The sequence below is a fragment of the Neopsephotus bourkii genome, unplaced genomic scaffold (genome assembly GCF_033783945.1).
Source record: "Neopsephotus bourkii isolate Nb327-2 ecotype Australia unplaced genomic scaffold, CSIRO-AGI_Nbou_v1 NB_887, whole genome shotgun sequence".
NCBI lineage: Eukaryota > Metazoa > Chordata > Aves > Psittaciformes > Psittacidae > Neopsephotus > Neopsephotus bourkii.
The window spans coordinates 3,207,870-3,235,659 of record NW_026901381.1 but is presented as its reverse complement, the minus strand read 5'-3'; the positions used below and the strand labels follow the sequence as shown (position 1 = coordinate 3,235,659).

Sequence of the window (27,790 nt, the reverse complement as noted above, 5' to 3'; positions counted from 1 at the left end):
AAGACAGTAACTGTGTGAGAAGGCTGCCTTTGTATGGCTCAGCCCAGGAGAAGGAGAAAAAGAGAGGTGATACTGGTATAACATTAGTTGGTAAATTCTGGTCAAGAAGCCTGTTTCATTAGCACAGTTCCTTGCAGAGCAGGTGGACCTGAGGCTGTGTCCAGAGCCTTTCCATATACAAATCCTGGTTTGTCTTTTACAACTCTTATTTCACTGCTTATACTAGAAAATTGTTTAGAACTTGAGCAAGATGTTTTGAGTGAAGAACCTTTCAAGCTGGCTTTGATGAACAGTGTCTTCCCTTAAAGTTTTTAAGGGGCTCAAGGATTTCAGTTATCTCAGTATTTTGTTTTATTGCCCTTAGAACTAGAAGCAAATCTGTTAAGTTTAGTAAGCAGTGTACTCTTTGCACTTTGTTTCCCCAGAGCCTGCCTGCCTTCTCTTGGAGACAGGGTTCACAGGCCTGAACTTCGGACAAGAGGCGAAGGGACAAGAAAACGTTATCTTTCTTGTTTATCAGCTTCTGCACAGAGGAGCTTACTCCAAGGGCTTTTATAAGTGGCCTTCTAGAGACATGGATGTGTTTGAATGGATCTGTTTCGGTTTTGCATTCAGTTCCCTGCAACTTTCATTGCATGGAGTAGTAGACTGTTTCATGGGTTTGAGGTTAGGCATGGTTTTGCATCGCCTCTCTCTCATGAAGAATGGTGTGTTTTTCATGGGTTTGGGGTTTGTTTTGTTTTTGGTGTGTGTTTAAGACAGTGCATCTGTCTTTGCTAATCTGTGGGTTTGCTCTGCAGAATAGCTGTGCCAGATTTGTGCAAGTGACTTTGTGGGATGGGACTTTGTCAATCCAACATCTGGAAATCTGAAGCAGTCATGATGCTTTGCGCAACAGTTTAGTTACGTCCTGCAGCGTAACACTGAGATTTAGTCTTCTGAAACAAATGAAATCCTCTATCAAGACACTGAGGAAACTGATGCACGTGTTGATTATGCAGTAATTAATGCCCTTTGAAATAGGGGATGGGGGGAGCCAGTGGTATCTTTACGCCACTTTAATGTCTTCTTTCTTTTCAGGCAGTTCCTTGTAGCTGTGATAGACTCATGCAAGGTATCCACGGCTTTATGCCATTAAACTGTTCAAAAACTTGTCATTTGAAAGGAAAGGCCTCAAGGTTTTCAGTTTATACATGTAGCTCCTTTAAGTGACTACAGTATTTTTATTAACTAAACACTGCTTTTGATAAAGTACTTCTGAACGTATATCTGTCTATCAGGTTATTGTACATGATTGCTTAGAATACTTGTACTTTATTCCTAGTAATCATTGAAGAACAGACAAAGCTAGTTCTGGTTTTAAATACTATTAACACAAAAACCTCTCTTGAAAGCAGAAATAAGAAATAGTACCATGTTGTGCTATGATGTATTAAGCTACCTTTGTCATGCTAGTTTTGCTCAAAACCAAGAACAATGTTGAGGACTTGTTTTAAAGATTTAAAAGCTGTCTTTAAATTGTGTGCACCTTGCTGTTTCCTTTCAATGCAAGCACTGAACTCAGTGGTTTGAGCAACCTGGTCTAGGGGAAGGTATCCCTGCCCATGGCACGGGGGTTGGAAGTAGGTGATCTTTGAGATCCCTTCCAACCCAAACCATTCTATGATACTAAGATGTCGATGTCCTTTTGGTATTGTTTTTGTATGCCTTAAAACATGTATGCAAGTACACAGGTGTCTTGTGTTCTGCCTGCACACAACTCACGTGTCCAGCATTGCACTGCCACTGACTCACTCTTCCAAAACTCAACACAGCATAAAACCGCCGGCCATGTCCACTGAGCTCCTGAAGAAACCCCCTGAAACAGCGAGACACGGTGCATGAGCTGCCCGAATGGTCACTTCCTCAGAGAGCACATGGACTGTAATTCTCCACCACAGTGTGAGCCTTTGCTTCGTGGGGAGCATTCATGGTAAATCCTAGTTTTCTGGTTTTGTTTCAGTATGTATGACCAATTGCCCTACTCTGATCGTCATGGTGGGTCTCCCAGCAAGAGGAAAAACCTACATCTCAAAGAAGCTGACACGCTATTTGAATTGGATCGGAGTGCCTACAAAAGGTGATGGATTTACTTCTGTTTACATCAGAAGGACGGGGGAGATGTTAGGTGTTTAATTTAAGTCCCATTAATTACATTGCAAAGTTTGGCCACTTAAAATCCTTCTGTGTTGTAAACTTAGTCTTAAGCAGCAGCATACACAGACTCTCAGTTCCATTTAGGTGTTAATTAAGCATATCCTGGTAACTGTTGTTTTACCTTCTTCTGCCAGCTGTTTTGCCCTTGCCCCTTAACACTTCAGCTGTCCTTATTTATTTACTTAGATTTCTTCCCTTGGTTTATGTGGGTGAAAGGGAATCTTGTTTACAGGTGGATGAGCAGTCGGCACTTGTGATTTCTCAATCTTCTTTTCTCTGTGAACTTTGTGCAGTGTGTAATTCCTTGTGTAACTCCTTCTATAACTGCATTTGTGGAATGAGTTACAGCTCTTTCAATATTAAGAGCCATAGGAACTGGAGCAGTGCTTGTTATGACTCTCTTAAGGATTTTATATGTGTGTTCTGAGTGGGAAACGACAGCTCAGCTTTGCTGTGCCAAGGATCCTGCTGTCCTTCCTCATTCCTGAGCTCCTGTGGTACTTCGTGGGCCTAGATAGACAAGTAAATAAAACCTAAGCCTGTTTTGAGGTTCTGAGATGCCTTCTCCCCTGCCTTCTCTGTCTCTGTAGAAGAAAAAGATAGTTCTAGTGTTCTGCGAGTCTGTGTCAGCAGTAATTATAGCTTTATAGTTATGACTAGTTAATCATTTAAATAACATAAAACATCCTAGGTCATACATGGATTTCCTAGTAGCTCTAAGAAGTCAAGGTAAAGAGTTCTGGCCTGTATTTAAACAGCTGTTTGATTCGAGGGTGTAGCTTTTTGAGTTGGTGTTTTCTTAACCTCTTAGAAGCTTGTTGCTTTATTTAGATAAGACGTCATGGAGGTTATGTTATATTGCTTGAGTTTACAGGATTTAGATTGTCACTTGACTGTTTTCACACAGTATAACCTTTCTAAGGAGCAGTGTCAGATATTTGTCAGTTTTATCCATTAGGCTGAAATGGAGTAACAATCTAACTAGGTTAGCCTATATGCAAGCTGATAAAGTGTATGTGATATAACTATGCTTGTACGTTAGCTATAACATTTATGTAAATATGTATATATGTCATTGTGTTGAACATTTTATTGTGTGAAAAGGCAAAAATCCAGTATTGAGCAACAAACAAGATATTGTCCACATCCAGCTCATGCTTGGTTGAATATATCCCAAGTACAGTAAAATAGGTAGGAGTAGTCTGCTTCAGTTACAGGAAGAGTTCCTTGGCTACTGTGAGCAGCACATCAGAAGGTACATGCTTAATAAAAATTTATTAGGGCATTGCTCCTCATTTTACAAAGATACAGAATCATAGAACAGTCAGGGTTGGAAAGGACCTTAAGATCATCCAGTTCCAACCCCCCGCCATGGGCAGGGACACCTCACACTAAACCATGGCACACAAGGCTCTGTCTAACCCAGCCTTGAGCACTGCCAGGGATGGATCATTCACAACCTCCCTGGGCAACCCATTCCAGTGCCTCACCACCCTTACAGTAAAGAACTTCTTCCTTATATCCTGTCTAAACTTCCTGTGTTTGTTTTAACCCGTTACCCCTTGTCCTGTCACTACAGTCCCTAATGAATATGGAACATAAAGTTACCATGTGAGCTTCCATCCTAGGTTGCTGGTTGTGGTTTGTCTTTGTTAGAAAGGGTGACTTGGGATCTTCTTGGAAAACCACAGTCGCTTCCTGTTGTTTGTCATCACTGATGAAGTTTTCCTGAAGCTGAAATTGGTCTAAAACTCCTCACTGACTGAGGGAATAGATGACACTTTGCTTGATGCTTGCAGTTGATTGGGATGAAATCTATACGTACTAAGTATTGAGTAGCCCTAACATCAGTTACCTTTAGCTCTTAATATTAGCATGGACTTAATACAGTGAGCTTTCTTAGTCTCCAAGAGAGATGGTTAAAATTACAAGGTTATGTAAACGTGAGGAAAGATAAACGCTGTCTTTTCATGTGACATATATTAAGCAAGCTGAAGAGTTCAAGAACATAAGGTGGAGGTAAATAGCCCAGAGCTGATGTTAGTTGAACCATTTCAGCAATCAGTTCTGTGTTTTCTTTTCTCTCTTCCAAAATCCTCTCCTGTTTAGAATGTGAAATGGTAAAAAATACAAAGGACTTTTGTCTGAGCTTTTTGGAGGAAATGAGGTCAATTAGATGCCTGAATAGAATTGTGTTGCAATGTGTTTTTTAGATACTAAACTTAGGGAAGCTTTTCTGGAACAGTTCTGGCTGTGTGGTAATTGTGATTCCAGTTAGCTTTGTGAAACTTTTCTGCAAGGGTGGATGCTAACAGTAAGGGCTGAAGATTGTCCCACTAGATAGCACTTTTTCCATGTCTGTGCATGACCCTCTGGCAGTAACTATTTCTTCTTGAGAAATTGATTGGGTTTGATTTTTAAAGGGCTACTGCTTGAAACATTGGCTTTCAAAGCTCGTTCGTCTTCTGCTTTTCTCACAAGGAGCCATCTTTTCACGTCGTTGGTATGACCAGTGCTCATTAATCCTGTGACAGAATAACTTGGATTGTATGTTACGCATCTGACCACAAAAAAATTACATCAGCATTGTTGAACTCGAACAAAACCTGACTTTTGGGGGATTAAGCAATACTTCTTTATCTTCTGCTTCCAGTCCCAAGAGCAGTCTATAGACAGCAGCTGGTGGTTGAACTCTTCTGTTCTATGTGTTTTCTTTCTTAAATGCAATTCGGCAATTGTGTGTATTACTCCATTTCTTCTTTCTAGAAATGAAGTCTCTCAAGTAGTTACACCTTGGCAGCTTCTCCAACAGAGCACTTAAATTTGATCTAATATTAAAAAAAATGCTTTGCAGTTCAGCAGAGAAAACCTGCAGATCAGAAACAACTTAAACATCAACTGCACTTCAGAGACCTACTTTCAGAGCTGTTGAACGAAGTTCATTAGGATACAGTGTCATTGTCTGCTGTATGGCAAAACAACTGCCTTGCCCTAATCCCGTGTCCAGTATTGTGACATATGTATGGCCATTGACATTATGGACTTTTGCCCAGATAAGGAGTAGTCTTCTTGGCCACAAGAGATCACAGTACGATTGTGTTCAATGATAATGCTGAATGGTTTGTTGAGGTTTTTTTACAACTTAAGCATATAAAATAACTGGAACAGGGGTTGTGCAATAGTATGTGCTGATCCTTAAGGAATAGAAATATTTGAGCAGGGTTCTGAAAAAATGTTTCCACAACTTGAATTTTCAGGTTTGTTTATCAAAACCAAAATTGGTTAGTTCTGTTTAGAACTCTTCCTTGGTTAAACAGGAGCTGAACGTTTGGGGAGGTGCTTGCAGAGTGCTGTCTCACTGCACATATGCACAGAAGCAGCAGCTAGATTATTTGTAGGCTATCGAAATAGACTTCCAACCACCCCTGCGAAGGAGGAAGAGGGGTTTTTATTGTGATGTTCAAGCAAACCGGCAGACAGCAGCACAGCAATACAGCCAAATGACTCTATTGAAACTACTGCCCAAATGTTCTTTTGCCATTTCCATGTTTTTTTGTTGTATTTGAGAACAACCAACCCCCCCCAAAAAAACACAAGAAGTTGACTTTGTACATGCTAAATTATTTTACCCTTGCAGGTAGTTTGGTTTCAAAGCTGTCATGACTTTTGTCCTTCTGACATGATATCATCAGTTCCCACTAACACCGGTTTCTTGTTGGCAGAATTTAATGTTGGTCAGTATCGTCGAGACTTGGTGAAAAAGTACAAGTCTTTTGAATTCTTCCTGCCTGACAATGAGGAAGGCTTGAAAATCAGGAGGTAAGTTTGGAATGTGTTTGCTACACAATGCTGACTGTTAAAAAGCTACCCTGTATAATTTGCTCATAGAGACTGCTTTAAGTTGTGTTTTTGTATGCTCAAGAAGATGCTTAAGAGAGTGCAGTATGAAATGACAAGGAAAAGAAGTTCTAGAGCAAGCAGAAGGGATTTGTTTAGGCTGCTTGAAAGTTGGGGGGTATTTTTCTCTTAACTGCTTCATCTAAAGCATCAAAAATGCAGAGAAGGTAAGTACGTGATTCTTTTTCACCTTTCAGGAGGTTGTGTTTGCTGCTATTCCTGCAGATATTCCAGTATATTTTCCCTCAAAATGAAGCAGTTTTAACAGATAGTTAACAGCTTTTCTTTTTGGTTTGCATACTGGAATTTTTCACCTGGAGTATTTCGAATGTATTTGTCCATTCAAATAAGCCAGAATGAAACAATATTATTCCCTCCCTGAAATCGTCTTTGGCCACCATGCAGGCGCCTGATGCATTCAATTGGTGCACTGCCTTGAAAACTGAACTGTTTTCCTAGTGCTGTTCAAAGCAAGGTGAGCATCAGTGTGAATGCCTGTGCACAGATGAAGCACTTGAGACTCCTTTCTTGCTGTTGGAAAAAGGCTCTGCTTTAATGGAAGAGAAAGGGGTAGATGAAGAGAAGGTCAGAGCAAGAGGGAGCTACATTTTTCTTATATGTATAATGGGAATGGGAAGGTCTTTTGATTTTCTTTGCCGTTTATTGTTAGTTTTAAGTATGTTCAGGAAAACATACGAGTGTGCAGTATGAAGTGAGAAGTATCAGAAATACTAGAGGAATGGAAATGCCGTTTGTTTAGGCTACTTAAAATGTGGAGTATTTCGTTCTTAATTACTTCAGCTCAAGCATTAGAAATGTCTGGACTTTCTTTTGTGGCTGTTCCTCTGCTTGTCCTGTCTCTCTTCCCTTTCCCCTTCTGTAGCAGTTGAGCGTTGCTAATGTCAGAGGGAACTTGCATAAGAACCAACTGATCCTTTGGGACCAGAAAGTAGATAGGAGGTGCATTAGCCTTGCAAGCCCTTACCTTTTGCTTAGAGGTAGAGCCAAACCTAATGTGCCTCTGTGTCATCTATTAAACTAAATGGTGGGGAATATAACATGAAATGGGCTGTGAGAGCTAAACTGCCTACTTAGCAGTGGGTAAAGAGGGTTTATATTTATTTAGTGAAGACTTCACTGATGAATCTCAGTTCCTGACAGCCATTAACTGTGCTAATGTGGAAATACTGTCAGGATTGGAAAGCTTTAATTTTTCTTTCAAGAGAAAGCTGTGCATGCAAGATACGCTGAATGTAAGAGAAGAATTAGATGGTTCAGTCTGGAAAGTCAGAATAGAGCAGTAATGCAGGGAAAGGCTGTTGAAAGGGACAGGTTTTTATGTTGGTATTGCAGAAAGATTGTATTCATGGAACTAAATGGAGCTTTGTTCTTCTAATGAGTAAATCCTGTACAACATTAATGTTGCCCTCCAGTATTATTTATGTGCTAGAAATCATAATGGGCTTTGAAGATAATGCTAGTCCTGAGGAAATAGGAAAGTTGCAAATTAATTTGTTCTTGTCCAAATTTAACCCGAGTGTAAAGTATGTAGGGAGAGGGGGGTTTGGGGTGTTTGTGGCCTCAGTGGTCTCCAGTTCTAATTACATTGGGTTGGTGACTACAATGGGATTTTATTTTCACCTCTGTCCCTAATACTGGTCGCTAACTTTGTTTTATTGTTTGAAGAGATTTTTTTTTTTTCCCATAAGCAATTTTTACACAATAGGTGAACAGAGAGGTAGTGTATTACTGAAAAATAGTTGTCTATCCACTTTACCTTGGGGCAGCAAGATAAAAACCTTAAGTTGATTTATTTCTTCCTTCTTTGAGAATCATATCAAGAAGCAAGTATCTGTGAGTAGGTAATTGGGGAAAAAATACAGTTCCAGTTATGATTCACTGGTGTTACTTTAGATCAGTGAGAGCTTATTCTGGTCAGCAAAGTTGATAGGTACTCTGTGATGATGTGTAGTTGTATCAGTTGCTCAGAGGAGCACTGGACTTGTCTTTCTTTTTGGCAGATGGCCTTGACCATGTTTCCTTAGTATAGCTTGGTTGACCTCCATTGTTTTTTTCCCATGTTTTGGGGGTACCTGATTCCAAAAACATTTACTGAGAAAGATTATCCTAATGGTTGCAGGGCACTTTGTTCACAATGCACAAGTGCATTAATAACTTTATCAGCATTTGAGTTTTACTCTCTTTCATTTTTAAGACAGTGTGCCTTAGCAGCGCTGAATGACGTCCGACAGTACCTCAGTGAAGAAAACGGGCACGTGGCTGTAAGTTTCTTGTTAGAGTTGCATTCTTCAGATGCTTCCCTACAAAACAGCTTGTATGCTGGATAATGCACAGCCTGAGCAATTTCAGTGTCTCTTCAGTATAGGATTAGTTTTTTTTAATGTGGCAGCTGGATGTTACATTACATCTGCCTTGTTGCTGCAGAGAAAGGAGCACTGAAGTTCAGGGAGATGATGCCATATTGAGTAACAACCTTTGTGATTTGAGGGGTTCACTGAGCAAGGGGTAACACACACGAAAATGTCCCCCTTCTCTGCACATTGTATCACGCTCAAAAGGAGCGTGACCAGCAGGTCCAAGGAGGTGATCCTGCCCTTCTACTCTGCTCTCGTGAGACCTCCCCTGGAGTATTGTGTGCAGTTCTGGTGTCCTCAACATAAAAAGGACATGGATCTGTTGGAACAAGTCCAGAGGAGGCCATGAGGATGATCAGGGGACTGGAGCACCTCCCATATGAAGACAGGCTGAGAAAGTTGGGGCTGTTCAGCCTGGAGAAGAGAAGGCTGCATGGAAACCTCATAGCAGCCTTCCAGTATCTGAAGGAGGCCTATAGGGATGCTGGGGATGGACTCTTCATTAGGGACTGTAGTGGTAGGACAAGGGGTAATGGGTTAAAACTTAAACAGGGGAAGTTTAGATTGGATACAAGGAGGAAATTCTTTCCTGTTAGGGTGGTGAGGCACTGGAATGGGTTGCCCAGGGAAGTTGTGAATGCTCCATCACTGGTGATGTTCAAGACCAGGTTGGACCAAGCCTCGTGTGCCATGGTTTAGTGAGAGGATTCCCTGCCCGTGGCAGGGGGGCTGGAAATAGATGATCTTAAGGTCCTTTCCAACTCTTAACTATTCTATGATTCTACGTGCTGTTAAACAGAGCTCTTGTTTTAGTTGCACTTCTGTTTCTATTTGAAAGTCTAGTGTTTCAAGTGAAAGGTACTTACTGAACAAAAAGCATCCTGGGTATTGCTTGGCAGTTTTGTTCCCAACATGAGGAATCTGAGGAAAGCAGGAGAAACTCGAAAGTAAATTGCTGCATATCTGTATTTAATATTGGGATGCAAACCATCAGCTGTTCAATTATTGATATTGCATATTCACATTAATTTGCATAACACTGTTTTCTGTAAGACTGCCGGAGCAGCTCTGGTGTTTTCATTAGCTAATCAGGGAAAACCATTAAGTAATAATTATAAGGTGTGCTGGGGGCACGAGGTAAACTATCCTTTGGCAAACCTCATGGTTTGGTAAAACACTGGTGTGTTCACGGCTAGACATTAATTCCTGGAAAAATGGCTGTGTTTATCTTATAGGCCATGAGCAGGCTTTACAAGTCCTTCAAATCTTAGAATCAGAATAGTTAGGGTTGGAAAGGACCTTAAGATCATCCAGTTCCAACCCCCCCTGCCATGGGTAGGGGCACCTCCCAGTAAACCATGTCATCTTGTGCCACTTAAAAGCTTTACACTTGCAGTTTGAATAGCATGTTGATGCAGCAGGTTTTTTTTCTGTAGTGTAAGTTTGCTAAAAACCCAGGGATTTGTACTGAATGCAGGTATGGGTCAGGAGGAACATTTTGTCCTGTTGTGTGTTAGGCTTAAATTGTGGTTGCTTCTTCCAAATGCAGGCTTCAGCTGGTAGTGCTTTCAAAATATTACTACTATTTAGTATTTAGATAAGTGTGGAAAGTAGGAATGTCATCTCTTTGTCTCTGGAGCATGTTGAGTGAGGGGAAAAGGGAAGTGTTTTGTTGCTTGTCTTCACATTGAGGGACTTTGAGCCCTTTTGTTGTTACTAGCACAGTGCTTTTCACAGGCTATGATATTGCCTTAATTCTTCTTTCTCTCTCTCCCTGTAATTCTTTCCAGGTCTTTGACGCTACAAACACCACCCGAGAACGCAGAGAAACTATTTACAAATTTGGTGAAGAAAATGGATATAAGGTGAGTTGAAAGCAAAGGGGTTCTGAGCTGATGCCCGGACAAGTAAGGCAGGGGTAGTTTTGCCCTTATCTCCAAGTACTCCGGGTTAAGAAGTGCATTAGCATAAGCTGTGTCCTTCCTGGGTGTATAGTCAGTGGTACATTTTGTGTTCTCAAATATTGTTTGTGATTAAAAGTCACTCAATCCTCATTTTTCTTGTCTTTAATGTTTGTCCTGTTAGTAACTAAGCTCTTACATGCTGTGGCTTCAGTTCTGTCATCCTGGACCTGTAGTTCTGAATGTACTGTCAGCAAGAACTATTTAAAATATGATTCTTAGTGCGGTTCATGTTTTTGCTACAAAAAATGTAAGGAATTCTGTGTTAGTTCTGTACTAACAAAATCTTCCTGTGGTTTAGTGCCTTCTATCCAGGGTTGTTTCGTATTTAGGTCTTTCCCAGTAATCCTTCACTTCCTCTGAACTTGTATCTCCATAAACCTTTGAGACAGCAAGCCACAGAAGTCTTCTTAAGTTGCATTATTCCATTAGTTGAAAGGCTCCCAAAATATTATTGCAGAAACATTAGTTACTCTTTATATGACTGAGCTTGTATCCTCTGCATTTGTTTTCTTCTCTTCCATCCTAAGTGTTTCTAACTGCAAAATTTTTCCACTTACAAGCATTGTGTGTGGGGGAAATAATACAGAACATGGTGCTTCAGGGAATGCTAAACCAGCAATTTCTGATGAGTGTCTGCAGAAACCTTCAGAGTAAATGAAGGGAAGTTTAACACATGGTCCTGCTAAAAAGGGGTTAGTATGGAAGTGAGCAACATGCTGCTCGTGTGTGTTAGTCTCCAGAGGCATTCTAATGCATCTTCCTTGTTCCTTCCTCTGTACACATGACTTCCCCTTCGGACTAAAGACTTTTTTTGTTGAGTCAGTATGTGTGGATCCAGAGGTCATCGCTGCAAACATTGTGGTAAGTATAGGAAAGTTGCTTTAACTGCTCTAAGTTAGGAGGTTAAAGGTAGTTGAGTATGGAAGTTCTTTTACTGTACTTCTAAACAATAGCAAAAACCCAATTAGCTCCCATTAATAGAACAATTCACATTTATTTTCCTGTTCTTGTGTATAATAACTCAAGTTTATGAAGAACAGCTCTTTTTTGTTATACATGTATTTTAGTTATCTTCCAGGATACAGGTTTTTGTGCTGTGTTCTCCCCTTCCTATTTATTTAAACATTGCATTAAAAAGGAAAAGAAATGTACTACTCTCCTGGTTTTATTTTAAACAGCAAGTGAAGCTGGGTAGTCCTGACTATGTTGATTGTAGTAATGATGAAGCAACAGAAGACTTCATGAAGAGAATAGAGTGCTACAAGAACTCCTATGAGACGTTAGATGAAACTCTTGACAAGTAAGTGATGAAATAATGCTGTGATCACAACTGGGTCATCTTTAAGATGTTTCCTTAGGGGATGGAGCATCCTGTATTGGGGATTAGGGCTTTCTAGTAATTAATGGCTTAAGCTGTCTTTCCATTGGCAAATAAGGGAGAGTTTACTCTGGGGATGTAGCCTGGAACTTGATTGCTTGAGGAAAATTGGCTAACACATCTACTCTGGGACAATACTCTTTTTTTCCCACTTGGAGAATGCTATGATTCTTCTGGAACAGAACCAGCATTTAGAAATTATTCCAGGCTTCTTTTAGATCAGATCGTTACTTGGTTTTTTAGTTTGTAGAGGAGACCTGAGTGATTTGTAAGCGTAACGTCTTTTGTTGACATGGTTAAGATGAATTTTGAACACATCAATCTTGCAAATGTGATGTCTAAATTTTTTAATTTGTGCTTGTAAGATGTCTTGCAGATGTAGGGCTGTGAGAAAGTTTCTTAGCTTGGATTATTTGCCTTTGTGCCAAAGCATTTGTCTGTTTTTCGTTCACTTCCAGTGCTTGAAAGTAAGGTAGGGATGAGCCACATGAGGAGGAGCCCTGTTCCTCTTGCTGTGGTCCAGGATTTCAGTGTGGGATGTTGAACTGCATTCATACCAAGTGCTCCTGCTCTGTTTCAGGACCAGTGCTGTAGAGAAGGCTGAGCTGCATTTTAATGTAATTGAGTGTAAGCAGTGTGAAGCTGGTTCAATCAGATCAGTTCATGCATGTAATTTCTGTGATGGGCCTAATGGTTGTGCCTGAGTGAAATAGTAATGATTAACCTCAAAGAGCGAGCACTACTGGAGATGAGGTGGTGATGCTTGCTTCTCATCACCTCCATTTGGTTTTATTATAAGTTTTCTTGGTTTACTGTGGTCTATGTCTCAAATGCTTCACTAGAAACCAATAATGGTTATTTTCAGCTCATTAGACTGCTTTCCTCCTTTAAACTAGATACTGCTCTGAAATGTACAGCTCAGATGAGCAGTGAAAATTGCAATTGTAACCTGTCTTGTGCTGAGAGAAGGTAGGGGTGGGGTACATTACAGTACTGTTAATAAATAGCTGTTAATAAAGTGGGTGAGAAAATGTCTTGTATCAGGCTGGTCCCAGCTCCTTCTGATGCTGTAGTTTTTCTAGAAGGGTTAACAGAGATGGGTAAATGATGACCATGCCTTTTGGCTCCTGGATGCCATCAAATACTTGCTGTGGGGGAAGTGTCTGTGACCTGGAGAAAAAGAGCTAGTATTGTGAAATACGTGGATCTCGTATGGAAGCTACCACAGTCAAGTGACTCCACTGAGTCTTCCCTTCAGTGGGAGGGCTGTATTTTTCCAAGAGCAGAACCTAGATTTGAGAGACAAACACACAAGTAAAGGGAACAGAAAAGAACCCGATGTGAGCAGCTCACCTGTGAAAGGAACAGAATTCATCCTGTACCTCTGGGGTACTTCATTGTTTCTTAGGACTAATGCATATTCCATAGGTAATTGAGGGCTTGTTTGTTGCTTTGGCTTGTTGCCTCTTTGTTTTGTAATAGCAGAGGTTGTGGTGCATGCTGATGGAAACTCTGTGGAATCTTACGGATTTCTTTTTGTTTGCTCCTCAAAGGGATCTTTCTTACATTAAAATTATGGATGTTGGAAGGAGTTACCTTGTGAACCGAGTAATGGATCACATTCAGAGCCGGATTGTCTACTACCTCATGAATATCCATGTGACTCCTCGGTCTATCTACCTCTGTCGACATGGAGAAAGTGAACTCAATCTGAAAGGGAGAATAGGAGGAGATCCTGGACTGTCTGTTAGGGGAAAAGAGGTATGTACCTGCACAAGTGGGACTGGGTTTTGTGTGTTCTATGCATGTGTGCAGTTTGTGCTGTGTAATTATAGCTTTCTTCCTCTACAACCGTTTCCTCTTAACATGCTTAAGAAGGGTTTTAGTTGCATGTGTGAGTAGTAGAAAATGAATGGAAACAGTTTGGGTGTTGTGATTTGGTACGTGCACTTTTATCTGTCATTCTGTTGGTTGGAATTGGTTTTTATCCTACAGCACAAAGCAGTTGTCAAAGGGGGCTTTGTTTTTTAAACTGTATTGTTGTAAAATCCCAACCTGTTGGATAATTGGGAAGGTTCACAAGTTGAAGCTGAAAGGAAAAATCCCTGATGGTAAAGACAGGAACTGCAGAAAACTTGTATCTCCCTTGCTCTCCTTTCCTTCCCTCTCCTGTACCTCTTGTCATAACAGAATGGGTTGCATTTCTTAGCCTTCTGGAAAAGTTATAATGAGTTTACAGAGCCTGGAGCCTGTGTGTTCCAGACTGAACGGAGCGTGTTGGCTCTGAGCCTCACCCAGCGCCTGTTTTCTCTTTCAGTTTGCCAAAAGTTTGGCACAATTTATTAATGAGCAAAATATCAAAGATCTGAAAGTTTGGACCAGCCAGATGAAAAGGACAATTCAGACTGCTGAAGCCTTGGGAGTGCCTTATGAGCAGTGGAAGGTTTTGAATGAGATAGATGCAGTAAGTTCTGATTTTCGAAGCGTGTCGTAAGTTGCTTGGTTTGCTAAAGATGAAGGAGTTTTGTGACGATTTGGCTGTCATGGGATTGGAAGTCATTTAAGCTGTTTCTAGAGGTTGGAAAAATTGTTGTTACTTCCTGTTAGTAGGGCTAAGCATTTTATTAAATTTTGCCATAATTATTTTAGTCTTTGTTTGATCTTCTCCAGTGAAACATTCCCACGTAGAAGACAGTGGTGCGGGTAGTTGGGGGTTTTTAAGGAGGAGCTTGCTAGTTGGCACTTCAGCTGCACCTATAAGATACATAAGTAGATGCAACAGATAAAATGTGATCTTGCTCAGTGATTTGCTTGCCCATATATGTGACTTCAATTTCTGTACGGACTTAATGATTCCGTTTATCCACGTGTGAGTCCAGCTGAGAGTCCTGTTCATCACGTGTGACGATTTTGCCTTTAAATGCCAGAGTAACAAAATACAATTTTTAATGGTTATTTATATATGGTTTTATTTAAGAGTGAGATTTGCTTTTCGCACTGCTGGAAATACATGGTTTTAAATGGTTTTTATTACGTATAGGGAGTGTGTGAAGAAATGACTTATGAAGAAATACAGGAAAATTACCCGCTTGAATTTGCACTGAGAGACCAAGACAAATACAGATACAGATACCCCAAAGGAGAGGTATGCTCCCTTTTCTCTCTGAAGGTGAAGGGCTCCCTTTGTCTTCCTGAATATATGCATGCTGGCTTTAGAAAGAAAAAATACTTTTTTAAATGAATGGACAGGTTGTTCCTCTCTCCAGGAGAAAGCACGTAGGAGATTGCAAGAATTGAGCCCAGAGCATTTAATTTGATTCAGGATTGACAAATGAAACAATAGATGTAGATAAAACAATGGAGAGCTTTGATCTTGTGGGCATTGTTTTTATGTCGGTTCCTGCGGTGATAAAGCAGGAAGAATGATTGCAAGCCTTCAGACCACTGCATATGCAAATGTACCGCCAAGATCACCTTTTCCTATTCATCTTCGCTGTGGGTAATGGCTGGTTTGCATGAAGTGCTGGCTGAAGTGCAGGGAAATCTGTAGCCACGGTGGTCTTTCACTTTAATGAACTCCTTGCCTCTGGGAAAACAACTGCTGACAGCATTTCTGAAGCAATGAACCCGTTACCTGCAGCACTTACCAGATGGCCACACGACTTTCAGTGGCAGCTGAAGCTTAGGATTCAGGGCAGCAAGGCAGAGGAGTAATTGGACCAGCTGCTCTGCTGTTGTGTCCTGAGGAATCAGAGCTCTGTGGTCTTTCCTCAGTAGTCGAGAGTAATCACCGTGCTAAGAGCATCTTGTGCTAAGAGCAGTGTTGCTGGGGCTGTGACCCTGGTCTCTCTAATGAGGCAGCCATTAAGCTGCAAAGTTCTCCTAATCCATTTGAACAGGGAGTGTTTGTTTTTCAGGCTGATGCCATCCGCTAGGATGGTGACAAACCTTTCAAACTCCGTCATCGCCCTGGGCTGGTTAGTTGATGTCAGTCGTTTGTCTAAGGCGGTCCCTCTGTCACCAGTACCCATGGCTGGGTTTGCACAGCCTGGCTGGAACAGAGTGCTGCTTTTCTCTTGCCAAGGTCTGGTCCAGCAGTGCTGCTTTCCAACTGGGCAGCCCCATGCCTGCCCTGGGACCAGGGCGATGTGGTCATTCCCTATGCTGCTGGGAGATGTGCTGTGCTCCCCATGTGTTCAATGCACCACACATTCGGGAAGTGGTGTCGTTACAGGGCATGTGAACGTTACCTTAAGCATGAACATGCTGTTGACCTGCAGCAGCAGGTTTACTCTGTGTGAGCTGTGAGCAACAGGTTGCAAGAGGAGCCCTTTGTCTCTGGGTGGGATGGTGGCTGCCATCCCTGGGCTGGGTCACCAGGCCCAGAGCTTGTTTTCAAAGGGCAGCATGAACACATCAAGCTTTCTGATTTCCTGTATGCTGACGGTAGGCTGGGTTCCCAGCTTTTTCCTTAGAAGAGAGATGGTGCTTTTGAAGATGAGATGTGGAAAACAACGTGCAAGATGTAACCTGTGCATGTGCAGGTGCTGTGAGTTGAATCCTAGGAGTTTTGTGGAAATTCCTAATCATGGTGACTGAATAAAGCTTTTCCATGAGAGAGATTTATTTTGTTGTATGCTTGCTCTTTGATAGTCTGGAAAACCGGAACTGTGTCCTTAATTTAAGGAAAACTATTACACCAATATTTGTCTGTGCACTAATAGAGTAGAAGATTACTAATATGAAAGTAAGATCCACTGTATATACATACCCTGTTCAAAGAGTTTTCCCTTTTTAATGGGCTGTGTATTTCTCTTCCCCACCCAGTCCTATGAAGATCTTGTTCAGAGACTGGAGCCAGTAATTATGGAACTTGAAAGGCAGGAAAATGTGCTTGTCATATGTCACCAAGCTGTCATGCGCTGTTTGCTTGCATATTTTCTTGACAAGCCTGCAGGTAAATCTTTAATACGTGACAAATGGTCTGTTCTTTAAAACAATGGTACTGATGAAGGCTCCAGACAATAAATTCTAACAATGTTCTCTCTCATCAGAGGGTGTTTGTGCTAGGCAGATGTGCAAATGTCATTTTTTCTATTTGACCCACATGGTAAAGTTGGTTAGTTGATCTCTATTGAGCTTCTCACCTGAAACACTGTGGTGGTCATTTTTTGCTCTGTTTGAATAGCTTTCTGTTGCACACTAGGGAAGAAAGCAGATTACTGACATATAAAAAGGCATTCAAGTGGTTGATCTGCACCATAATAGAAAAGTTACTGTTCTTGTAATCTCTATTTCATATGTAATTTGTTGCTTGTTTTCTCAGAACAACTGCCTTACCTGAAGTGCCCACTGCATACTGTCTTAAAGCTAACCCCAGTGGCTTATGGTGAGTAGTATTAAGTATATCTAAATCGAACTTTACTCTGTAAAGTTTGTAAAGCTTTTAAATGGTTTTAAATTTATTCTGCTTTAATACAGAATTGAACAGTTAAGTTTGAAATTGCGTTTATGCCTGTACAGCTTTGTTAGAATCAATGAATCCTTGGGTTTACATTTGTCTTGTGTTATTTTGTTAATTCTTCTGGCAAACTCATGCACAGTCAGGTGCAGTAAGGTCTCAGTTTGTATTGATGTGTTTGAGGGTGTTGCTTTTCAGAACAGGCAAATTTACACTTGTGTACGTTTCTCACCTTACAAAGGGTGTTCCTCTTACCCTTAAACAGCTTTTGTTCTCTTTTCAAGTGTTTTTGGTGGACGTTCTCACTACCACATGAACTTAGTGCTGTGGTTGGCATTCGTCAGTCGCTATTTATCAGTGCATAGCTCAGGGGCTTTAACTGAGGCTTGCTGCCAGCCTGTGGGGTTACAACCTGTGCTACTTGGGTTTTAGGCTGATTGCTAATTACCTTTAGTGTTTTTCATCTTCAGTTTAACATGTGCCTGCTGTTAATTTCTTGAAGTGTTGGTTTAATTACATCTTCTGATAACTCATCACACTTCAGAGTATTTGTAGCAAATCTGCAGAGATTACCAGGAAATGGGTTACCAAAAAATGCTAATCGAGTTGTTGGTCGGAGATACAAAGCTGCCTTTGATTATCTTCTTTGAAAGTAGTCTAGACCTGAGCTTCTTTTAAGTTTAAAATACAGTTGAGACAAAGAAAGGAGCCCTTACACTGGGAAATCTGCCTGAAAGAGATGTTTGTGATGTAGCTGTTGTGTTGTCTTGCTGTGCTCTGGTGACATCTGGTGTTTCCAGCCTTGCATGACAAGTTGAAGGTTTGAAAGGAGGATTCAGAGCAGCAGAGTGTTTTGGTTTTGGAAAGTGGATCTTCTTGACTCGCTCCTCTTGGCCCGTGTAAAGAGATCCTGGATGTTTGCAGTGTTAACGCACACACTGGAGGGGGGGAAGAAGTGCTATGAAATACTGGCCGTATCCTTCTGCCCTCAGTGAGAGAAGCTGTTCATTTTTGAAGTGTTTATACATACACCTTGATTAGCACGTTTCAGACCACCCACTTGTTGGGATTTGACCATCTGAAAAGACAATGGCTACGGAAACCATTTCTGCATTAATAATCTATAACATCATTTCATGTTGATGTATGACTTGGCTCCAGTGAGGCAGGATGCAGGATCAAACACGGTGTGTTTAGTACCTTCCAGCTAATCCTGTTCCGGGGTAACACTTCCTTCCCTTAGGGGTTTGCTCTTCCTGGTGTCTGATCTTTAGTAGGGGAACATCTGTTACAGCCTGACAGTTGGATTAGGATGAAGTAGACTTCTATCCAGCAACCCAGTGTAGTGGTGGTCTGTGTGGGAGCACACAGGAAAGAGAAACTCTGTCTTGCTGTAGGTATGAGCTTGTGCATGGGTAATTAAAAAAGAGCTGGGAATATGCACATTGTAGTTACTGTGCAGTAACTCAGGTCCCTTCAGTTTATACCTAAAGCTTTCCATACAATACAATTGTATTCCATACAGTACTTTTTCAGGTCTTAAACTCAGCTAGTGCTGAGGACTGAGTGGTCTCTGTGGAGGTGTGTCTGGTGTGTACCCAGCCAGTCCTCAGCAATGGCCAGCATCAGCTAGGTTTTGCTTGGTCTCAAGGGTTGCAGTGATCTGTGAGCAGAAGGATGACTGGAGGACTTTTCCAGTGGGAGATGTGCATTTTTCCTCCTTAAAACCTGTTTTGTGGTTGCTTATTTCTCTGAGTACTGGCCTTCCTGCAGCATTTGCTCACAGTGTTCCTGACAAATGGGGTTTTTTAGAACAGACTTCCCTAAGGGCAGGCAAGTGTTTGCTTTGCTAATTGATATTACTTTGGTTTTAAGTGCAGTGGCTTTTGAAGAAAAGGGTAAAATCACCCTATTTTGTCATGCAGTAATTCTGTGAAGTGTGTGACTATGCCTTTAGGAAATAAGTGAACAGAAAACTGAAAATCTATTTGCAATAGAAGATGTCAGAGCAATTCGACTATTAGTATGTAGGGTACTGTTAGCTAATAAAAGTCACATTCGTGTCAGGTAAGGCAGTGTTTGGCAATTAGGTACTGTTTAAAATGGTGTGGTCGCAGCATACTGAGTAACTGTAATTGCCTGTGTGGGTCAGTGTATGCCACCTGAGCAGCAGTTGTCTCTTCTGAGGGTTTGAATTCTCTTGCTTCTCTGGAGATTTCCCTTTCTGGGTGGAAAGGAGAAGTTCCTCTTCAGAGGTCAACTTTAAAGTTCCATTTCTTTGGGGGTTAAAACTGTTTTGCCTGCATAGAGGAATGGGGGTTGCTAACAATAGGCAGTAATCCTTGTCTTCATGTTTCGTGTTTTAAACACTGAGAGCTGCATTTATCTCATGTATTACAGTGAAAGTCTAAGAAGCCTGGGATGTTTAAAACCAAAGTTAAAAGTAACTTTCTGACTGTTGTTGTTCAGGTATGTTTATAAATGAGAACTTGTTTCAGAGAAAACAATGGTAAAGCAAAGGTGAGAGTAGGAGGTGGGTTATCAGGTTGAAAATGTGTTCATCCTGGTGGAACAGATTCATTTTCAATAGCTTTAGCTCTTTGGGATTTGGGAAATTATGGTATCAGTCAGCAGTGGGAAGTGGTTAACCTTCCCCAACTCAAAATCAGATTGCGTCTTACTTTAGTGTCATTTTTAAAGCAGACCAATTCTAAACCTGTGTTTTCTACCAACAGGATGTAAAGTAGAATCTATATTTCTGAATGTTGAAGCCGTAAACACGCACAGAGATAAACCTGAGGTAAGACTATCTCAGAATTGGAGGCCTTGATGTGATGTACTGCCTGAGCTCGTTTCCATTGTCCTTGTGGTGGGAAATGATTTGATAACTCAGCTGAGCATATTTAATTTTATGTATTACTCTTCACTACTGGTTTGCTGTTGAAGAGGAAAAAAATCCTTTTTATTGAGCACATTTATCTTGCATACGAGCTCTAGCTGGGGTGGTTTATCTTCAAAAATGAATGAGAGGTTGAAGGTACGGTATCAATCTAAACACTGTATAAAGTTCTTCCTGGCTTTTGTCATTCAGCAGCAGTAGGGTGTAGTCGAAGTCATTGTTATGAATGCGACGCTTACATTGGAGAGAGTAAATACTGAAACAAGCTTTTTCATCACTGTGGTCGTTGGTGTATGAAGAAAGAGGGATTGATGATGCCACCTCGAGGGGAAGACTAGGTCTTGGGATACAGCAGAGAATGGGGAAAAGGAAATTGAGTGCATTTGTAAAATATAAGTGGAGATAAGGTACCAGACCATGGCAGCATCGTCCTTTCCCTGTGTCAGGCCTAGGTTCTGTGTACTCCTAAGCTTTGACATGAGCTTAAGTTCATTCTGTTGCTTGCACGAAGCTCTTCCATCGCTGTGTTATGGAAGCAATGTAAAATGTACCACGATTAAGAATGTCTGGTTCCCTTGTAGATGCTCATGCTAATGCTGCTGGGTATGGCACTTATTCCTTGCTGAGGCTATGAGCTGTGCCTGCCGGTGAATTAAGTCAGTTTGATAAAAAAGGGCTATTTGTGGTAGTTTTCAGAACAATGGTTTATGGAGAAAAGGAATATAGTGATCAATGTGTTACGTGTATATTCAGTAAGGCACCTTATGTCTTAGGTGAGGAATTCACGCTGGAGGGCTCTGCAGAGACGGTTTGTTTTAGTGACTTGGGTATTGAGTTCTGAAGATGCTGACTTTTGGTGGTTTGTAGCCCAGACATTTTCTATTAGGTAGTCATATTGTGTATTTCCTGGCTCTTCGCCTTTCACCTTTGTCATTCTGCTTTACCACTTTTCTGTGAGTTTGGTTTGTTAGGTATAGGAAATCCATTCTGTTTCCACACTGCCTGAAAGCTGTTGGAGAAGCATGGTGAACATAATGAGGGTGTCTTGGAGCAGGTGTTAGGTTATCTGTATTAAATAATGTAGATCAATTGAACATCTTCAGTTTGCCTGATAAAATATGGGTGCTGAGTTTACACCTTGCTAAAGCGTTTTGGGAATTGCTGTTGGAAATACCACTTCTATAGCTGAAGATGTTTATTTCAAGGGGGACAGGCATGTGTGAATCACCAAGTGCTCTTGCATGTCTAGCAAGTGGCATGGCCACACTGACATTGCCGTTGAGTGGCTGTGATTCAGGTGCATGTAGAGGATTGTGCAGATGCATTGCAGTGGATGTAAAGACAGAACTGTTTAATTTGAAGAGAAATAACCCGAGTTAATGAATTTTTAAAAAGAAAGGAGCAGAAGCATTTTTGATGTAAAACCCCCCAAACCTTCAAACACTCTTCTCCCTCTGCCCCAAAAGAAACACCAGTGAAGTATGTATATTCAGTAGGGCTGAATGAGGAACTAAGTTGATCCTGTCTGCATTTAAACGCTGCTTGGAGCATTAGGAAAGTTTCAGGAGCTTTCATTTATGTCACCTACAAAAACATTAATTGCTTCTGTAAAATTCAGTTTTCAAACAGTCTGTTGAGCCCAAAGCATTGAATGAAATACAGCGCCACAGATAACATCATCATTGAACAATGCAACTGTTTGAACAAGAATTGCCCAGTGTGCTGTTCCGTGCCCCCACAAGCGATTTGCAGTCTGTGTTTCAGAACAGCACACTCCTTTCTGGCTTCAGCTGAAAGCATCTGTTTTCATATTGCAGAAATGCAATGCCGAAAAGCACTGGAGTATTTGTTCATAGCATGTGTAAAGTTCATTGTTTGAAGATGATTTGTCTCAAGTGGTGTGAAGCCTTGTGTGTGTCAGCGTTGCAGTGGCTGGAGCTCCTGACCTTTGCAAATGAAGGAGTCTATAGTCTGATTACTGAAAACAGTTGAGGAGAATTACTTCAGCTGTTGCTTCAGTCCTTCTTAGGGGGGCAAACAAGCACTGGGATGAAATGTCTACTTTGCACCTCAGTGAATGAGAGGATGGGGAGATGGAGAGGGAGGGAGGTTGCTTGTAGCATAAGCTGAGATCTCCTTTTTGATTACGTGGGGGAGAAGGGGAGAGGAAGATGTTAGTGGAAGGTGAGTTCGCTTCCACAGTGTAAGGTAAGGAAGTCACAAAGCCCATCGGCACAAAGTTTGAAGAATTGGCCAATTTTAGGCCAAATCTTAGCTCCAGATCTTGTAAAGAACTTGAGAACGCTTTCCCCCAGTCTGTGGTGTTGGTACAGGGGGAGTGCTGGGTGCACGGTCCCTGGGACTTGCCTGAGCTGGTACATGGCAGGCATGATTCCTGAACCTGGTCCCACACGGCTGCTCCTTCCCAGCGCAAGTGTTTGGCTGGGCTGGTGCCTCGGTTTGCTTTGGTTTGAATAATCTGCTGCATTACATGGAACTTGTTCCCCCAGCCTTGTAAATGAGGTGGGATCTGGTTGGTGTGATCAGTCTTGGCTGGTTGGGTGTCTGGAAGGAGGATTTTCTGCTTTGTCGGGGTGGTGCATTGACTGTAACACAGACAAAGGTGGAAGTCTCCTCCTGGGAAAGGAGTACATGGCAGAGTTCAGCAAAGAGCTGAGAGGTGCTTAATGTCCGTGCTGCAGCACGTGCTTGAGTGGATTCCTGCTTTGGCCTGTCGAAGGCTTCCCCCTAAGTGGGAATTACTTGAGCTTCTGATAATGTTACCAGCATGGGATCCGTGAGCACTGCAGATCAGTTTTCCTGCTGTCTGGTGCTGGGGCACGGACCGGCTGCTGCTCTGCTGCGTGCGTGGGGTGCAGGGGCTTGAAAACGATCTCTGCTTTTGCATGAATGCAGCTGTGTGCTTGTGAAGAAATCTGACTGGGTTTTGTTCTCTTTCTGCTGCATGATAAATGTTCTCCTCTGTGTTCTTATTACACAGAATGTAGAAATATCCAGACCTCCCGAGGACGCTCTTGTAACAGTCCCTGCTCATCAGTGAATCCCGTGTGCTGACCAACTGTCGAACTTGGGGTGCTGTTTCCATCCTGCTACTTCAAAATACAATGAAAAACTAATCATTCCAATCACTTTGAAATAAAAAGCCCTCCCCAAAGCCAGCAACTCAGACCCAAACCAAACCTGTGTGTAGTGCATGGCTTGAAGAAAATGACCAAATCACAATAAATTTGTTGCACTGGTTAATTTATTGTGGGTGAGTTCTCAAACGCTGATCGGCTGGTCTTGTAAATTGCTGTGATTTAAAGACCCTGCAGCATGAAGTTCTGTTGTAACAGCCAGCAGTCATTTAATGTTGGTTCCAGTGGGTTGATTTATGAAAGCCACGGAACACAACATCCTGTGTGAGATAAGAAAAAGTTGAAGTTTGCTTTCCAGGCATCCCTGTTCCCTATTTCAGTGTCATTGGGAGTGATTGGACTGCTGTCTAGCATAACGTAACAATCCATAGTAACTCTAAACCCTTAATCCTGCTGATCTATAGTGCTAGCGCTCTAGATGTGCTAATCAATGATGCACTGATTGAAGAGGGTAGCAAGTTTTCACTTAGTTCCAGGGCAATTATTCATGATACAGGAATGCATAGAAATGTTTTTAATATATGACTTAACAGCTGCTCTGCATTAACTGGGCCTTAGGGTTTGCCTGCTGGCAAACCTGATTCTGAATTTCCTTTTTTCCTGCTTCTTGCATGGATGCGGGTCACGGACAAGTTTTTACAGCTCTGCTCCACATGCTTTTTAGCCAGATCTTACCTAGGCTACAGTCTGCAGTGTTGAGTGTTCCAGAGCATGGAAGCAGAGTTAACCTGGTGGTTTAGTAGCTGGGTTGTGACTGCAGTGGGCACGGGATCTCAAACCATCAGGGTTCACAGCCTTAACTGCCTTACAGCAAAACAGGCTGGAGGAGGCTGCAGCCTGTCTGAGGTGTGGCGCTGTGCCTTGGCTCCTTTCCCTGTGATGCTGCAGAGGATGAAGTGGGGTGTCGGGAGGCATCTGTGCCATTGAAAGCCATTCCCTTTCTGGGAAAGGCAGGCAATCACCAGCCCTGGAACTGTTTTCTGAGGGGGTCTTTTAGTCTTGACAGTAAGCAGGAACGCTGTGCTGTGCTGTGGAACGCTTTTAGCTGTTGGGTTTCTCAGGTGGTACCTTCTTCCAAACCAGGGATTCTGGGGGTAAAAGAAGTGTCACAGACCTGACACTGAAGGGTTTGGAGGGTTGTAGCAGTCGGGAATGTCCGATACAACCAAACAACCTCCTGGCCAGAGAACCTCCTGCTTGGTACCGAGTTAAACCGGTGCCCCAGGATGGGCTGGGACTGGGGAGAGCCCAGGTTGTTTTCCTTTCTCTGTCACTGCTGGCCGTGACACAGGAGTGTGCTGTCACTTTCCCATGTTTAATTGTCCCAGCCTCTTGGCATGTGCTTTGCTTTGCCATGAAAAGTGCCAGAGAGGAGGAGCTCTGTGCCTGCTGTGCCCACGTGCACATGGGAACTGCTGAGTCTGCCTTTACCTGATGTGATTGAGGTGATGTTCCAGAAAGATCACAGGGATACTGGCACAGCCAGGTACTAAGAATCTGTGCCATCCGGCTCAGGATGCTGGATTCCTGCATGTTGATACTCCATTTCATGCTCCATTTGATTTTCTTTGAATCAACATCAGGTGCTCACCTGTAGAGAGGTGATATTCCCGGAGTGCCCATGCAGGCACCTCCACAGTCCCAAAGAATTTCTGGGCACGTTGCAGCAGTTGCTAAGAAAAATACAGAAAGAAGCAACAAATGCCCCTGTGTTTTGTTGGGTTTTCCTTTGTATTCCTGCAGATATGGCTTGTGTCGCCAGCTCCTCATGTTCCCAAATGGTGCCACTTTCCGTGTGTCCTTTGCTGCAGAGGAGATGCTGCCTGTGTGAGCTCCTTTCTGACGGGATGTCGTTGCTTTTCCTCCCTTCCACGAGGGAAGTCGGAGGGGGTCTGGCGGTGTGCTGCTGGGTGCAGAGATTTCCTGGACTTGGCTGGCGCTGTGCATGTTCTCAGAAGCCCTGTGTGTGTTGGCGCTGGAAACCAGCGTGGTTCACCCGAGGGCCTGAAGGCTGACGGGGAAAGAAAGGGCTGACAGTAATGAAGGAGAATTGCTACCGGCAGTAGTGACGTTGGCACGCTTCAGCCTCCGCATCAAATCTGGTGCTGCTTGTTTGCCTCCTGTCGTAGGAGGTGGCTGAAAGTCCTGGAGGCTGGGCTTGGGGAGGGGAATGACTTGGGTTTTGAGCTGGTGCATGTTGGCTGATGGAGCTGTGTGTATGCTGCTGGGTGTGCGTGTTGGGACCCCCTCTCTCTGTGTGCGAGTGGGGCTCTCCTCCTCCGGTCGCACTGAAGAGAATTGTTTTCAAAGCAAACTCTAATAAATGTGGTTCTAACCGTCAGAAACACAATCTGATGTCAGTGTGACATCTGCCCACGTGCCTCAGTATCCTGAAGCGCGGTTCAGCTTTATGTTACCAGCTCTTTAGGGAGTTATTCAGTCTTTCCAGTGCCATAGCTGCATACAGGCAGGATGAGAATCAGCTTTATAGCTGGTGGTGTTAAGGAGGAATTTCCTGGCATGTGCCTGAAACAAGGAGGGACAGGCTTCCCTCCCTCCACATTTTATCAGTTCTCATGTGGTTTATGGCTTCTGCGGCGTGGTTCTGGTTTTTCTTGCACTGAATGCATAAAGACTGGAGGAGTGGTTCAAAACAGTGGTTAAAGGAGAAAAAGTCTTAAACCCCCATAGCCCTGTGCCCTGTGTATGGTGCAGAGAGGCTGACGGTGCCACCAGGCTGCTCCCGTGATGCGTGTCTCAGAGCTGCATTGTCACTGGCAGCAAAGCAGCTGCCTTCAGGACTCGGAGGGACCTGGACTCTGATGGTACAAGACCTGCTCCTGGCTTCTGACTTCCGCTCACGCCCTGGGACCTTTCCTTGTGGTCTAGCCCACATTTTGAGGAAATAAGCATTAAAACTCGCTCACCTTTTGCCTTGTGCAGTGGCTGTGTTAAAGTGAAACTGCAGCCGACCACCAGGCCCTTGCTTTAAAGTCTTTTTGTCTCTCATTTTCAGAATGTTGGTGTGGATCGGTCGAGAGAAGAAGCTTTGAGGACAGTGCCCAACCACCTATAGCTCCAGTTCTCGGGGGGCCGCCCTTCCTCCAGTGAAAGAATGAGAAGCAGCAGCTCAGGTCCAGGAGGATGGAGAAGGGTTTGGCCGAGCGGTGCGGAACCAGCGCGCCTCCCCTTCACTTGAAGACATTCGGAATGTGATTCAGCTTCCTTGGAGCAAACCTGTAGTTGTGGATAACTCCCAGTGCCCAAAGGTATCAGGGAAAAGAGGGATGGGAAGCAGAGCAGAGTTGGGTTCAGATTATTTTGCATGTAAATTTGTGCAGTTTCAGTGTGGGGTTTTTGCTGCTCATCCGTGGACGCTATGCGCTGGTTAATGCCCGTGGCAGTTTTGCTGTCAGATTTTAATTAGACACTACTTTCTTTTTTTCAGTGTTTTTCTAAGAGTTCCTCTTACTTGTACTGTGAATGATTGCCTGGAATTACGCAGAGAGGTGTTGGATGGCGGGTTTAACAGAGGTGAAATTGTACATTTGGAGCCTTGGAGGCTGCGTGTTGCAAAACTGCTTTAAATGGGAAAGCCTGTCAGCCCTGGTGGCTCTGGGGGTTCAGTTGAGCTTCAGTTTGCCAGCCACGGCTTACGTTTTCTGAAGCGGGGAGGCTTTTCCTTTGGGAAATAAAAGCATTAAAGCCGGATTTGCTGCCTGAAAGGTTCTGGTTTAGCGAGAAGTGAACATTCCCCAGGGACCAGCTGTTTGGAGGGCAGTGGAAGACAGTGTTAAGGGAGGGACATGAGTGTGAGAACAGCTGGCAGCCTGGGCACTGAATCGTGAGAGCAGTGTCCTTTCTGCTGCAGTTACAGGAGGGGATGAGCAGCTTTTCCGAGGGGGGAAGAGGATTCAGTCAGGGGCTGGAGAAGCTGCTGCTTGTATCAGTGCTGTGATTTTTCCTTTTTTTTTTAGGCCATTTTTGGACTCAAATTCAACATAAAAGTCTGTGTTTCTCTTTTATAGCCACATTTAATACGTACGTCAGGAAACAGTACAAAAAGTTAGGTGGAGTTTAACCATTCTAACAGCTCATGCAAGAAAAGCACCAGGTAAATTCTGACAGTACTTTTAACGTGGCACACCTGCCTTGGGCTTTTAAATGTTGCTTTTAGGCTGCTTCTGCCATCCCAGTTCTCTGCTCTTCTATACCTTGTGAAGTTCCAGTGCTAAAAATGGGATTTCCTGTGTCTGTTGAGCCTGAGACCTTTTACCTGTCCTGCGTCAAGGTGTGTTTTGTATGTGTGTTACAGACAAGGGAGCTGCCAGCACCACTGCTGGCTCTCAGTTCTGAACTGAGATCTGTTCTTTGGTAGTTGGACTGTGTTTTCAATAAGGACTTCTCTTCAATTAACTGAGCTTTCGCCATGAATGTTGTTGGGGTTGTTTGGTTGTTTCTT

General features: G+C 42.8%; 1 protein-coding gene across 7 annotated transcripts in view; it reads left to right on the top strand.

Moving 5' to 3' along the window:
• Positions 1 to 26,970, top strand: part of LOC133214406 (6-phosphofructo-2-kinase/fructose-2,6-bisphosphatase 4) — a 47,347-nt gene extending 20,377 nt beyond the window's left edge. For 2 of the 7 annotated variants that reach the window (XM_061357296.1, XM_061357297.1), the window contains exons 2-14: positions 2,003 to 2,119; positions 5,919 to 6,015; positions 8,309 to 8,375; positions 10,259 to 10,333; positions 11,237 to 11,293; positions 11,611 to 11,732; positions 13,364 to 13,571; positions 14,128 to 14,274; positions 14,851 to 14,955; positions 16,638 to 16,767; positions 17,137 to 17,199; positions 20,007 to 20,071; positions 26,345 to 26,970. In XM_061357296.1, coding sequence (XP_061213280.1) covers positions 2,003 to 2,119; positions 5,919 to 6,015; positions 8,309 to 8,375; positions 10,259 to 10,333; positions 11,237 to 11,293; positions 11,611 to 11,732; positions 13,364 to 13,571; positions 14,128 to 14,274; positions 14,851 to 14,955; positions 16,638 to 16,767; positions 17,137 to 17,199; positions 20,007 to 20,071; positions 26,345 to 26,404 — 1,313 coding nt within the window. In that variant the 3' untranslated portion in view covers positions 26,405 to 26,970. Of the gene's footprint in view, positions 1 to 2,002; positions 2,120 to 5,918; positions 6,016 to 8,308; positions 8,376 to 10,258; positions 10,334 to 11,236; positions 11,294 to 11,610; positions 11,733 to 13,363; positions 13,572 to 14,127; positions 14,275 to 14,850; positions 14,956 to 16,637; positions 16,768 to 17,136; positions 17,200 to 20,006; positions 20,072 to 23,171; positions 23,439 to 26,344 lie in introns of those variants that run through there. The other 5 variants (XM_061357293.1, XM_061357291.1, XM_061357292.1 and 2 more) reach the window with 5 other exon arrangements.
• The last annotated feature ends 820 nt before the right edge of the window (positions 26,971 to 27,790 follow it).